This window comes from Sceloporus undulatus, chromosome 7, assembly GCF_019175285.1.
Source record: "Sceloporus undulatus isolate JIND9_A2432 ecotype Alabama chromosome 7, SceUnd_v1.1, whole genome shotgun sequence".
Classification (NCBI taxonomy): Eukaryota; Metazoa; Chordata; class Lepidosauria; order Squamata; family Phrynosomatidae; genus Sceloporus; species Sceloporus undulatus.
In genome coordinates, this window is record NC_056528.1 from 43728284 (window position 1) to 43742329 (window position 14046).

The 14046-nt window shown below is 41.9% G+C and overlaps 1 protein-coding gene across 1 annotated transcript; it reads right to left on the reverse strand.

Moving 5' to 3' along the window:
* Positions 1-805: 805 nt before the first annotated feature.
* FUNDC2 (FUN14 domain containing 2) lies at positions 806-11406 on the reverse strand. Its single transcript, XM_042480087.1, has 5 exons — positions 11256-11406; positions 6463-6610; positions 6259-6334; positions 5337-5474; positions 806-4142 (listed from the first exon to the last, which is right to left on the reverse strand). The coding sequence occupies exons 1-5, from the start codon at positions 11404-11406 to the stop codon at positions 4065-4067; spliced, it is 591 nt and encodes a 196-aa protein (XP_042336021.1). The 3' UTR covers positions 806-4064.
* Between the last annotated feature and the right edge of the window lie 2640 nt (positions 11407-14046).

Genomic DNA, 14046 nt, shown 5'->3' on the forward strand with positions numbered 1-14046 from the left:
TCCATAATAATAATAATAATAATAATAATAATAATAATAATAATAATAATAATAATCCAGTCTGAGACTGCTTTAACTGCCTTGGCTCAAGTGCTAGAGAACCCTGGGAATTGTAGTTTGTTGTGACACCAGAGCTCTCTGACAGAGGCCAAATGCCTCATAAAACTACAGTTCCCATAATTCCCTAGCATTGAGCCAGGGCAATTAAAGCGGTCTCGAACTGGATTATTTCCACAGGGTGTTTTGGGCCTAAGTCATTCTGTGTCCAGGGGAAGAGCCAGTTTTAAGTGTAGAGTTTGTGTTGTGCAAACAGCAGCTACTAAATCCAGTCCCCCACATCTTAATACTGTACTGTAATACAATCAAGTCTCTGCCTGAAGCCCAAGAGGACTGTTGCCTGTCAGAATAGCCAATACTTGGATGGATGGTCTACACTCCTGCATCAATTTCATATGTATTGTGTATGAAGATTTCCTGAACTGTGAATGTAGGTTAATTCTAATTCAAAACATACTCAGTCTCTAGCTGGAGCATCCTTCCTACCTTGGACTGATGACAGGCTATAGTATTAGCTAATGTAAGTAGATATATAGGGTTGTCACTAGATGTATTTAGAAGACTCATGGAAGTCAGTGTGACTCATTAACTCATGTCCCATTGATTTCATTGGATCTACTCTAAATATGGCTCATTCTGCAACCATCCAAATGTCAGCAATTCCAGTGATATAAATTGCCAGATTTGCCCACTATCCAGAAATCATACCTGCTTTCAGTGTTGAGAGTAAACAAACATCACACTAACAGAAAGCTCAGCAAAAAGGTTTATTTTGAATTTTCACTCCACACAAACATTTAAATACCGTATAAAAACATTGTAAAACCTTTAGTGTTTCTACAAGTTCAGGTGCAGCTGGTTGCTGGGTTTGAATTCATTTTTGCAGTCCCAAGCACAATTAAAACTGACCTTAAACATATATTTGTCACTTCACTGAAAACACTGTACTTCTACACTCCTTTTTGTTTTTGGGGGGTGGTGTTGGGCAGAAAGTGTCTTTTGAGACACAGTTGAACTTAGACCAGCAGTTCTTTGGATAAATGATGTGGGGGGGGGATGTTGAAATGGGTCAAGCTGTTGACAGATTATTATTATGGCCTAAAAGCCCCCTGCATTCACCTTAAAAGCACTGCAAGGAACTAGGCAAGAGAACACACAACACTTGACTATCTAGTTATGTGGGCTAGCAAAAAGAAGATGGGGAATTTAGTAGACATTCTTGCAGCAAGATGCTTTTACATTTGAGCCTTTTGGGAGAGAAGGGGACTGAAGAGGAATTTTAATAACCACAACAAGGGACTATTTTTCAACATTAACAACGGTATAGACTGACAAAGCAGATCCTACCACATCAAGCTTTGCACTGTGAAAGGCCTATGTTGTTGTTGACATATGTAGGTGCAAGGGATCAGGAACTCCATCTCTGAAGATTAAAGTGATCACAGATAACAGCTAAGGAGGATTACACAGCTCCCAAAAGGCTCTCAGGTAAAACAGACAGCAAAGGCTATTATCCAGATATATGGAAAGCCCATGCCAAGAGGAAGGGGTTACGTGAAGCAACTGTTCCTCACTATGGCCTGTTTCATATCCCAGATCATGTTAGTTACTGATAAGAATACAAAAAGCAGGTTTAATCATGTTAGTTGTAACAAAAATTCCTTATGGCTCAAAAAGTACGGCATATTTCATGTGACTTGGATTCTGTAATGAGACCATGGGATTTTTCTTATTGCCAACATTTACCTCTGCCTCTTGTGTGAGTTTCTTTTTTTATGAGAACAGTGAATGTAGCCATCCTCAACAGTGGCAACAAGCACGTTTTTTTGCTTTTTTTGATTGGCCTATTACTGATAAGGATGGAACTCTAGCAATGATCAAACTCACTAGAGACAAAAGAGACAGCTTGCCATTGAATGATGCAGTTTTAGCAGCATGATAAATGCACATGCACTGACTTCAAGGGAGGCTGAAGGTAACATAAGGGTTAAAACAGCCCTCCACTGCAAGCAGGCATGCTGGCTGGGTAAGATGGAAGTTGTACACACCACCACATCTGGAAGGCACCAACTGCTGAACTGTATTTTCCTGCTGCCCTTAGTTGCCAAAATGGAACAAATGAAAGTCACTTGGCCACTACACTTATTGAGAAGCATGGGGAAAACAGCAGGGAATTGGGGTGGGGGAGCCAGAAGGTATGTAGGCTTTGAATGAATCACCACCAGACCTGCCCAAATTCTTTATGGAAGGCCTAGTGGCCTAAAGTTTTGTTGGGGAAGCGGTCTGGCTTTTCAAAAATAAAGCCATATAATACAGACTAAGATCTTTGGGAAATCAAGATGTTAAAAATTCCCCTGAAGACACACTATGCCACAACCTTAGCTAATTCTCCAAGAATAAATATACAACCACCCTGTAGCACCTTATAAAGGAAGAGATTTATTGTGGCACAAACCTTACTGGACTACAGCTTCGTGACACCTGATGAAAATACCTGTGATTCATGAAAACTGTTATCATTGTAGAAGTTTATAAGATGTTCATTTTAAAAACTATGCCTGCTGGAGCAAATTAGCATAGTGAATAAGACTGCATGGCAGGAAGTGCAGCACAAAATATGTTTGACATGGCCTAAAATCATAGATCATATGGTTGAGGTCAAAGCTCTATCAGTATACTCCTTCTGGACTTCTGCCCCAGTGCACTGGAACATGCCCCTACAGCCAATTAATGCTCAAGGAATGCAACACCCAGGCATCTGTTCTTTGGAAGAAAACATCATCATCCTTCCTTGAGCTTTCAGGAGGATATGTTTTCTCTCAGCTGTAGAACTGCAGCCTAATATTGCCTAAGCAAGCCCTGTCATCCATGGTCATTAACTAACTATGAGTATTAGCCCTAGTGCTGAAAATGTCTGCTGCAGGTGAAGGGACTGTGCAAAGTAGTACTAAATACCTCCTTCTGCAATGACTGGAAAAGCATATATGCTGGTGGAATAAGAAGTCTAGCCCCTAAGTACCAGGAGAAAGTGCAAAGTCTAGTCTTCTGACCAACATACAGCTTTGCAGAGATAAACCAATTTCACTCAGTACGTTCTTCACACACCTGCATGGAGCTAAAATCCCACGTGAAAGAAATCTCATGTGAAAGAAAGTGCCAGAAAACATGTCTCCATTCCCATTACTCAGTACCAGTGACTACAAAAACAGATTAATCTAAAAAACCTCCCAATTCTAGCAAGTCATTTCCTGCCCTTTCCACCACTGAGCATAGTTCCGCTTCAACTACTACTTAACGGAAGGCTATGACTATTGAATGTTCTAAATATGTCTTTTCTGGAGACAGGGGATCTTCAAGCTTGTCAGCCTCCTTCAGCAGGAACAGGCAGAAACAGACAGAAGAGAACACCATGTGGCAGTCAGAGTTTCCACAGATCATTCCAGCTCTATGGATTCAGCAAGAGGTATAAATAACAGCTTGTGCAATGCCAGGAGGATCTGATTTTTCCAGCTCTGGCTTTGCTAAGAAGCAGTAGCCTGCTCAAGGAAGAACTAGGCAAATGCTAAACACCTATTATTTCATAACAGGCCCTAGTGTTCCCTTGTCCTTCTAGGCTGGGCTTTTGTGATACTCATGAAATAATACAAACATAACAACAAAATGAACATAAAGAGAACGGACTATAGGTATAGCCACAATATTCAGCATAGGTCACTGTAGTGGGGGTGGGATAGGGACATTCTACAAGACCTAACAACCTGGAACCTGACAGTATCCAGTATGATAACAGTTGACCTTCAGTCTAATTCTTCCTTCCACCAGCCAATAAATTAAAAAGAGGGAAAGGACTAGTGATAATACTTTTGGAGACCATGATGCATGTACAGAGGGGAAGATAAGTCAGGAGGGAGAATGTTTCTGTGGCCAAGTCAGTCAATGGAGTCAGTAACTGGGGAATAGATGGCAGCAGTACAGGGAAGAGCAGAGCAGTCAGATCTGGATGGCTCCTAAGAAGCCATGCCAAGCAGAAACCCTCCAACGAACCCTCCAGTCAGGATAACATTTTTCTTCAAAAAGCAGATCACCTGGATAGAAAAAGGAGAGACTTATGTTGGCCAAATTCCTTGCTGCTGCTGCTTTTAAAACATTACAAAAGTCTGTATGTCTCAGCATCCATTTAGGAAGAGATGAAAGGGAAAATTCTGCTAGCAGTGCCCCCTCCCCTCATATCTCCCTTGATAACCTGGAACAAGTTCAATGACATGAGTATGATCAATGCCAGCATCCAGCAAAGTTGATCAGATCGCCAATCAACACAATCTCTAATCCCCTGCAACAGATGTTCAGCCTGCCTGCAGAAGAGAAGCGGGAATCATACCGCTCTCCAAATGTTGCTGAACTCTCATGAACCCTTGCCAGCATAGCCAACAACAAGGAAGGTCGGCAGTCCAAAAACATCAGAAGATCTGCATCTGGAGGCCAGAAAGGGGACTAAAGATCACAGAAATGTTTGAGTAGCAAGCTCTTAATAAAAGAGAAATATTTTTTAAGGATATGTCTTAATTGTTGTTGCTGTGTGCCTTCAAGTAATTTCTGGCTTACTTTGTTTAGAGAGGCTTTCCAAATGTAAAATCCAAAAACCCAGAATCCATTCTCAACAGATCTGTGACACAGCTAGTGAAATGTAGTCCACATTCTGTGTACTACAGTCCACAATTTGTGACTCACCAAGTGGAAGAATGATAAAATGGCATTCTTCTTATTATTATTACTATTATCATTATTATTTTTCAGTCTTGAGGCCCATTCTGTACCAACAAGCCAGACCCCTTAACAACACTGTGAACAACTTCCTCTGGAAACTGACAACAAGCTGCCAAGTGTACTTGAAATCTCTGCTCCTCTCTGGTCCCTGAGTGGCTCTGCCTCAGTCCATCATCTTAATTTTGTTATGATCACAAAGCCATTACAAATTCATCCCAAGCCAAGATAACACTTGAGGCAGGAAAACAAAAGCCACTCCACCACCCCAAAAATCAGACTGCAGCGCCTCAGTTAGCCTCCACCCATGCATTTATCCATTACCCCTACCTGTCACTTCTACCCCATGCTGGCTAGGGGATGCTAGAAGCTGTAATGCAAAATCTATCTTTCTCCAGCTCTTCTTTCCAAGCCTCTCTGGTAATGCTGTGTCTCTCTGGTGCCCGGCTCTCACCAGGTGTTCTTTTCTAGCCAAAGCTTTTCAGCCCACCTCTAGCAGGCCAGTGTAAAGATCTCACCTCATCTACTCGGTTCTTCACTTCTGGTGGTAGCTCATTGCTAGGACTGCTGCGAAACTTCAGCTGCTCCTTTGCTTTGTTCACATCCCGCTCAACCATTTGCCAGTCAATTTTGATGTATCCTGTGTGGTTTGCAATCTGGAAAAGGGAAAGATTTCCTGAAACATCTATCTATCTGAACCCAGTCTTTCATCATATATCTGTCTGAACTTCCTCTCATCCTCACTTCATCAATATCACTACATAGCAAGTCATGCAGTGGTCCTGGGAGAACAATTCTTCTAACGGCTTGAAAGAAATGTTGGCATTTTACTTATGCATTTTCTTCAGTGGATGCAGTTCTGTTTTGGATGGGCTTTGGAAGGGTTTTCCCTCCCACTTGTTCTGATAAGCATCTCCTCTGTGGAGTGAAGAACAGATGAGTAACCGGGGCCTAGACATCCATAGCTTGCTTTAATGAGTACGACAGGGAAGCTGGGCATCTGTGGCCTTCCAGATGTTCACAGCTCAGCCTCAGCCACTAACATGCTGCCCAGAGCTGATGAGAACTAAGAGTCCAATAATATCTATAGGACCATAGGTTCTATCAGAACAGGGAATCTCAAGGGCTCTATATTCCCTCCGAATACACATATCAAGGTTCTAACAAGATGTAGTATTGCAAAAAAGCAATAAAGAAAACTCATTCTAGAGTTGGAATGTGGATAATGACCCAAATGGTCCATTTATGTGAAAAACATGAGTCACAACAAGAGCTTAGATAATTTATATATTTGGACTACTAGAATCTAACTGGCTATGCTGTTTTGAGGATTCTGAACAGTCTAAAAAGTAATGTTTCTCAGCCCCGATCACAACTGCAGAAAGATTGCTGAAGTTACACTGTCAAAGATACTCACTCCCAAGCCCCTCAGTTACCAACCTGAAGCAGAAAGAAGCCACCTCCCACTGCAGTTGCAGCAAGCTTCCCAACCTTCTGGAAAATGAAGCCAGTGCACCTGCAAAACAAAACAGGGAGTGAAGGAAAATGGCACTTAACCACACAGAAGGGCGAAGCCCCACCACTCCAAGGATTGACTGGCATCCCTCCAACGCAAATGAAGGCAGAGCAAAGTAAGTGCCTCACCATCCAGTGGCACCTCCAATGGCCAGCTGGGTTGCAACACTGTATTTTTCGGCACTGGACCCCGAGTTTGGCTTGAAGAGCTTGCGCCACCACGGCCGATTCTTTGTGTACTCTGCGAGATCCAGCACATCATCAACGCTTTGCTTTACTGCAAAGTGATAGGAAGGTATAAAAGGAAAGAAAGGCCATTATTGAATTGCTCTTCCAGTAGGCATGGCGGTCCAAGTTTCATCCTACTGCATCTGAAATTCACGAACCAACAAAATCCTCAACCCAGGAGAACCTTACACTCACAAAAACAACAACAACAACAACAATTATTTTAAAAACTTGGGTCATTTACCAGTCCTCATCCTACACATTTCACATACCTCTCTCAAGGCTTAGATACTGATACAGCAAGGGTTTTAAGCTAAATTAATAAAATAATAGAGACAAATGCAACATTCTACATTTAGACCATAAAAATCAAGTATAGGATGGGGAAATATATGGTTCAGCAGTAATATACAGGGATACCTCTATAAACAGAGCCTCTGACAAAGAAGCTCCTTTTTACAAAGTCTTTTTATAGAAGCCCAGACCAGCTGTTTTTTTCTTGCCTTCTGTCTAGCTGGAAGTTCTTTTGCAGCATTGATATTAGAAGGATGATGAAGGAGGCCTGGAGAAAGACATACTTTCAATGCTGGATTGTAGCAGTGTGTCTGCAATAAATAGTGCAAGAAAGCTTGACCAGGGAAAGAATGGGATTCTACTCAAAGTGATCCTACTGTAGTTGTGTGTGTTTGCATACAACAGGCAAAATAAACAGCGGCCTAAAGAATCACTTACTGAGGATGTGTGAAGAGTAAAACATACAGAAAAGAGGAAAGCATATTAGTTGGCCTCATCACTGCCCCTGGAATGGTGACAAAGCACAGATCTATAGGTTTTGCCACCAAAATCGAAACCATAAGAAAAATGGAAGCCGTTGAAAGAAAAAATAATCCTAGGATGCATTTTGGAAGCAGCTTTCAAGTAGCCTCTAAAACATTCAAAATGTTTCTGTTGACTTATGGTCCAAAACACACTGCAGAAATAATATGGTTTGAGACTTCAACTGCCCTGGCTGAATGCATGGGAACTGCAGTTTATTGTGGCACCAGAGCTCTCTCTGACAGAGAAGGCTCAATGTCTCACAAAACTACAATTCCCAGAATTCCCTAGCATTGAGCCAGGACAATTAAGGTGATCTCACACTAGGTTATTTCTGCAGTGTGTTTTGGACCCCATGCAAGGCTTACCTGACCAGGTGGTTTCATTACATATGTGCTTCTGAATAAAAAGTGTGCTGAAACATTCTGAACTGCTCTCTCCCTTTTTTTGTGATCTAGGACCTATCCCTATTATTTCCATGTTAACTCTACCTCTGGTACCTAAGTTTCTGTTAAAGAGGTAAAGCCCAGGAACACACCTATTTCATTAACTGGGGGTATAGATGTATAGGCATCCTATCTATTACTCATGGATGGCCTAAATTCCACAAATTTATCTTATCTCCATTCAAACCCTTCCATGCTGGCAGCTATCGCATCTTATGGCAGTGAATGCCACATAAATTATCCCAGCGGCAATGATTCAATATAAATTATCCTGGTAAGTAAATATACTGACCCTTTGCCCACACTAGCCTTCCCCAGTTTAGTGACCTAGTATACTGGCTGGGGACAATGGAATTTGTCATTAATCCACCTCATGTGGAAGGCACTCTGTTAGGGAAGACCGACGTAAACTATGTTCATTTCTTTAGCACTGGGATTTGCTCTCCTTTCCAAGTAATTATGTAATTAAGGCATTTAGTAATTATGTATTTAAGGCATCTTTAGGCATGCAAGAGACCTCCTTAGCCAATGAAGAAAGTAAGAAGTGCTAACCAGACAGTGGTTTTTGCTCGACTCCATCTGAAGATAATTTCCCTTATTCTTTCTCCAACTCAGTGTTTTAATATAAGACCACATTATGCAGACATGAAAGCCGTGAATTAAAAATCATACAGCACAACAAGAAATGTTTGGTTTCTACATGATTGTTGAAGGGGGGAATGAGTCATGTGAATCAAGTCTCTTCAAGCATAAGGGCATATTTACAATTCACAAATACTTGTTTTAAGTTACATTTTAAGGATGACAGTGCTACTAAATACAAGTGAGGTTTGAAGTTTTAGTTATATCTAGGTATAGATTTGGTGAGAGCCAGCACGGTTTAGTGGTTTGGGCATTGGACTATGACTATGGAGACCAAGGTTCGAAACCAGGTTCAGCCATGAAGGTCCACTGGGTGACCTTGGGCAAGCCACAATCTCTCAGTCTCAGAGAATGACGATGGCAAATTCCCTCTGAAGAAACTTGCCAAGAAAACTCAATGATAGGTTGGCCTTAGGGTCACCATAAGTCAAAATGACTTGAAGGCACACAACAACAAACAACAGATTTGACAGCTCAGCTCTCGTTCACAAACTTTGGTTAACACTCCAAAGAATAGGGCCAGAAGAAAACATGACTGCTTCTGTTTCATCATCTTCCAAAATCACTCTTCCAAAAGCACATTTTCACACTGTAACCCTGCAGATTATATGGAAAACAAACTGTAAAAAAAAGCAAGCTTGGAGCAGTGATTTTGTCCAAAATAATTGGAAGATCAATTGCTGCAGAGAGATCTTGTGGCACCTTCAAGACTAACTGAAAGGAAGAATAGTTTTTGGTGGGTTTTGCGGGCTCTGTGGCCATGCTCTAGAAGAGTTTATTCCTGACGTTTCACCAGCATCTGTGGCATCTGGCATCTTCAGAGAATGCAATCTTATTCTCTGAAGATGCCAGCCACAGATGCTGGTGAAACGTCAGGAAAAAACTCTTCTAGAACGTGGCCACAGAGCCCGAAAAACCCACCAAAAACTATGGATGCCAGCTGTGAAAGCCTTCAACTTCAGATTGAAAGGAAGAAGTTGACAGCATGAGTCTTCGCGGGCTAAAGTCTATTAGTCTACAAAAGCTCATGTGGCTAGCTTCTTTCTTTCGGTACTAATACTGTTTTATTCAGAGACTTTACTGCCTGAGGGTCAGTTTGACAGAAGTTTGAGGATGAGTAATCCTCTGACCTCTGCAAACCAAAAAGGCCTGGCAGCAAAGTCTAGTATTACTATTTCAACACCTTTCGGCGTTGGCACTGCTTTGGAGAGAGCGGGTGAGAGAACGCCTGCCAATCGCTGGCCTGTTTTAGCAACAGTCCTCTGGCTATTTATTTTGTTTGTTTGTTTTAAATATGATTAAACATCAGATTTTGGGAGGATGGACAAGGCTGTAAATCTCAGACTGCAATCTTCTGCCTATTCCCTGGCTGTAGAGGTTTTCTTGGCAAGTGTCTTCAAAGGGAGTTTGCATTGCATCCTCTGAAGCTGAGACACCCAGAGGGTTTACATGGCTGAGTGGGGATTTGAACCCGGGTCTCTCTGGGTGTCCAATGTGCCAATTGCGCTGGCTCACAAAAGCTCTGGTAGTGGCTGAGAAACATGGCAAGAGGTAGAGAAGAGGCACAGGCCCAAATACTATTCTTCTTCTTCTTCTATTTATTTATATCCCGTTTTCCTCCCAAAACTGGGACACAAAGTGGCTTATGATTTAAAAGCACAATACAAAGTGATTGTTCAAATAGGATCAGAATAGTCAGTCCTCTGTATCCAGATTCAAGCTTTAAATTCCAAACAGTAAGCCTTGATTTTGTCATCTTATGTAAGAGCATTACTTTGCTGTGCCATGATATATAATGGGACTTGAGCATCCATGGGTTTTGGCTTCCTTGGGGGCTCCTGGAACCAAACCCCAGCAGATAACAAGCACCCACTGCATTGCAATATTAAAACTGGTAATTTGTGTGTGTGTGTTTTTAAATGGAATACAATGTTCAAAGATTAAAGCACTTAAAACAGTATGACATTTGGGGGCTAGTTAAGCGCTTGTTCTGTTTAGTGGGTTCGAATCCCTGCCTGGCCATGAAAACACTTTGGGCGACCCTGAGTAAGTCACACTCTCTCAGCCTCAGAGGATGTCTCTGAAGAAGCCTGCCAAGAAAACCCCAAGGCAGGTTTGCCGTAAGTGAGAAAGGGCTTGAAAGCAGACAACAGACACAGTTGCGCACAGCTGTGCTGGGCTGCCCTGCAGGGTTGCTGTGGAGGTTTCTTTTAAAGCGCAGGGATGATTCTTCTAGGACCCCTCAGCTACAATGACCTGGAATGGCCTCTTGCCCTTACTCTGGCCTTGGACTGTCATAAAGTTGTTGTTGTTACTATTATTGTTGTTATTATTACCCTTGCTCTGTTTCACTGCCTAGCCTACCTCACAGGGCTGTTGTGAGAAACAACACAGGAAAGAGGAGATGAGCCATGGCTGCAGCCACACCGCAGAAACAATCCAGGCTGACACCGCTTTTAACTGCCCTGGATCAATGCTCTGGAATTCTAGGAACTTCTGTAGTTTTGCGAGGCATTTAAACCCCTCCCAGCTCCCAGAATTCCATAGCCCTGAGCCAAGTCAGGTGCCCAAAACCGGGTTGTTATTTCTCTATGTGCGGATGCAGCCTGAGAAGCACTCATTTCTGGCTTCGCCTCCTGCCTCTGTGACACAAGGCATGCCGGGAATTGTAGTTTATTATGGGCCCAAAGCCCTCTCCAAGAGCGAAGGCTCCGTCTCTGACAAAGACTACACTTCCCAGTATTCCCAGGGCAGTCCAAACAGTAGGAGGCAGTTGCCAGCTTCCCTCACCTGTCATGGCTGCGGCTGCCCGGGCCTCCTGCTCCTGGGCTCGCCTCTTGCGCTTGGCCTCCTGCTCCAAGCGGATTAAGGAAGAGCAGGAATGGGCGCCGCTGGCGTGCAGCGGCGTCACCCCGAGCCCCGCCTCCCCTGGCCCCTCCATCTCCGCCCCGCCCCTCTAACCTAATTCGTCCTCGGGCCCCCCAAGGCGGGGCAGGCCGAGGAAGCCCCGCCTCCTCCCCGCCCCTCTCCACTCCGCCCCCTTACCCTGGGCCACGTGACACGGCCCTCGGCGCTAATGGCGGCTGATTGTTTGTCGCCTAGGCAACGGCTTGAGGCCTACTCGAGAGGAAGAAACCCTGTTGGCCGTAGATGCAATAATAATAATTATTATTTTTATTATTATTATAAATTATAATTATAATTATAATTTTATAATAATATAATATATTATATTATATATATTATTATTGTTGTTATATTATTATTATTATATTACAAGTTATATTACATTATATATAATATATTACACTTAATATATATATATATATATAATACAAAATATATTTTATATATTTATATATAATATTATATATATATAAATATATTAAATATAATATAATAATAATATTAGTATATTGTTATTAATAATAATGCTGCATCAATAAAAGTATAGTGTCTAGATCAAGAGAAGTAATAGTGTGCTGCTGTATTCTGCGTTGATCAGGCCCCACCTGGAATATTGTGTCCAGTTCTGGGCACCACAATTTAAAAAGGATGTGGAGAAACTGGAGCCATGTGTCCAAAGGAGGGCAACTAAAATGGTGAAGGGTCTGGAAACCATGAAGCCCAATGAGGAGAGTCTTGGGGAGCTGGGTATGTTTAGCCTGGAGAAAAGAAGTTTAAGAGGTGATATGATAGCCCTGTGTAAATATTTGAAGGGATGTCATATTGAGGATGGAGCAAGCTTGTTTTCTGCTGCTCCAGAGAACAGGACCCGGAACAATGGATGCAAGCTCCAGGAAAAGAGATTCCACCTCAACATTAGGAGGAACTTCGTAACAGTAAGGGCTGTTCGACAGTGGAACAAACTCCCTTGGAGTGTAGTGGAGTCTCCTTCCTTGGAGGTCTTTAAACAGAGGCTGGATGGCTATCTGTCAGGTTTGTTTTGATTGAGAGTTCCTGCATGGCAGGATGGGGTTGGACTGGATGGCCCTTGGGGTCTCTTCCAACTCTTCTATGATATTATAATAATAACAATATTTATATACTGCCTTTCCAAAGGAATGAGGCGGTTTACAAATTTTTCATAATACATAAAATGCATAAACAATGTACATAGGCAGTACACAAAATACCTAAACAATACATAACATATACAGACTAAAGTTCCAACCCACATCCCTTTGCTAAAATACAAACATCAAAATTACGATTTAATTCATTAAATATTTTTAAAAAATGAGTAAACTTAAAATAAACAAATTAAAAATTTAAATTTAAAAAAATAAAAAATACAATATACAATAACATCCATTGGTGCACTTCGTTGGATTAATGCACAGTATTTTCCAATGAGCAAGATGACACTTCCAAGGAATTTGGGATTTGTCTTTACACAAGAATTGCTCCAACAGATGCTTGAAACCAGTGGCTTTGGCTGCATCCATGTCTCCAGACTAAGACAACACTTGCCTGGGGTACTTGGACAAAGAAAAAGGCCACATCAGAGTTGAATCATGCATTTAGGCAAATTGCAGTTCCAAAAGTGTAAAAAGTGTTGATAGTTGCAGACCCTGATGCCACAGGAAGCCCAGTAATCAGATGTAGCTGTTGGTATCATCAGACAGATTCTGCACCAGTTACTGAGCAGCCCATTCACATCAAATCTGAAGCACTCCTATTCACCTTGACTCATTCAAGAACAGTTCCAGATGGTCACCAGCATTCACTGTCCTGGAAATAGAGATGTTACAGCATGTGTAACTGGAGAGAAAGCTTAAAGAAACCCAATCATCCTGTGCCTAACTAGTGGAAACATCATTCCAACCTGCCTCTAGTTTGTATCTGTCATCATCATCTACATTTATATCTTTTCTCCCATAGCAATATTTAGCTGCCATCCACGTTGTGAGGATTTTGCTCTCTGCAATGCTCTCACAACACCCCTCTGAACGCATGGAACTGATTCAAAGTCACTGTTAACTACAACCAATGTTCAGTTCAGTATACTCTAATATATCTTTGTCTCATTTCCAAATTACTACATTGATAAAGCCTTACATCAGGTCAGATTATGGATCCCTACGTTCTGCATTGCTTCCTCTGACCTATACTATATCTCTAGCATCTCAGTCAGGTGTCTTTTCCATTATCTACTCCATGAAGTTTGTAACTGGACCTGGGACTCTTCTGGGTTTGTTTTTTTTGCAAAGCACACACTTACTTGGAAACTTGGAAACAATACATTTTGGAATGCCAGTTTCAGAATGCCAAACCATGTTGGCTTCAAAATTTCAGATGGTGTCTAAAAGAATAAAATGTTGAAATTCTGATAGCCACAGACTGTCAGGATGAAAGGGCAAAATAAGATGCAGTCCAAAAAGTAACATTTCCAAATACTGATCACTGATGGCCCTAATCATTAATTTAGCTAGTTCCTTTTTTTAAAGCCATCCAGATTAACAGCCAGTTTTGCCCTGTAAACCTCTCTTGGCATTTTCACATCTGTTCATCCAAGTACATGCAGCTATTGTAGATACTCTCTTGAGGGATGGCAAGGTGGAGACTTCCTTCTGACTGC

What these genes read in the sequence shown, in the direction of transcription:
- FUNDC2 (XM_042480087.1), bottom strand. Translation starts at nt 11,406, where the DNA reads ATGGAGGGGCCAGGGGAGGCGGGGCTCGGGGTGACGCCGCTGCACGCC. An exon ending in GGCAGCCGCAGCCATGACAG is followed by an intron (nt 6,611 to 11,255) that starts GTGAGGGAAGCT and finishes ATCACTTTGCAG; the next exon opens with TAAAGCAAAGCGTTGATGAT. An exon ending in TGAAGAACCGAGTAGATGAG is followed by an intron (nt 4,143 to 5,336) that starts GTGAGATCTTTA and finishes TTTTCTATCCAG; the next exon opens with GTGATCTGCTTTTTGAAGAA.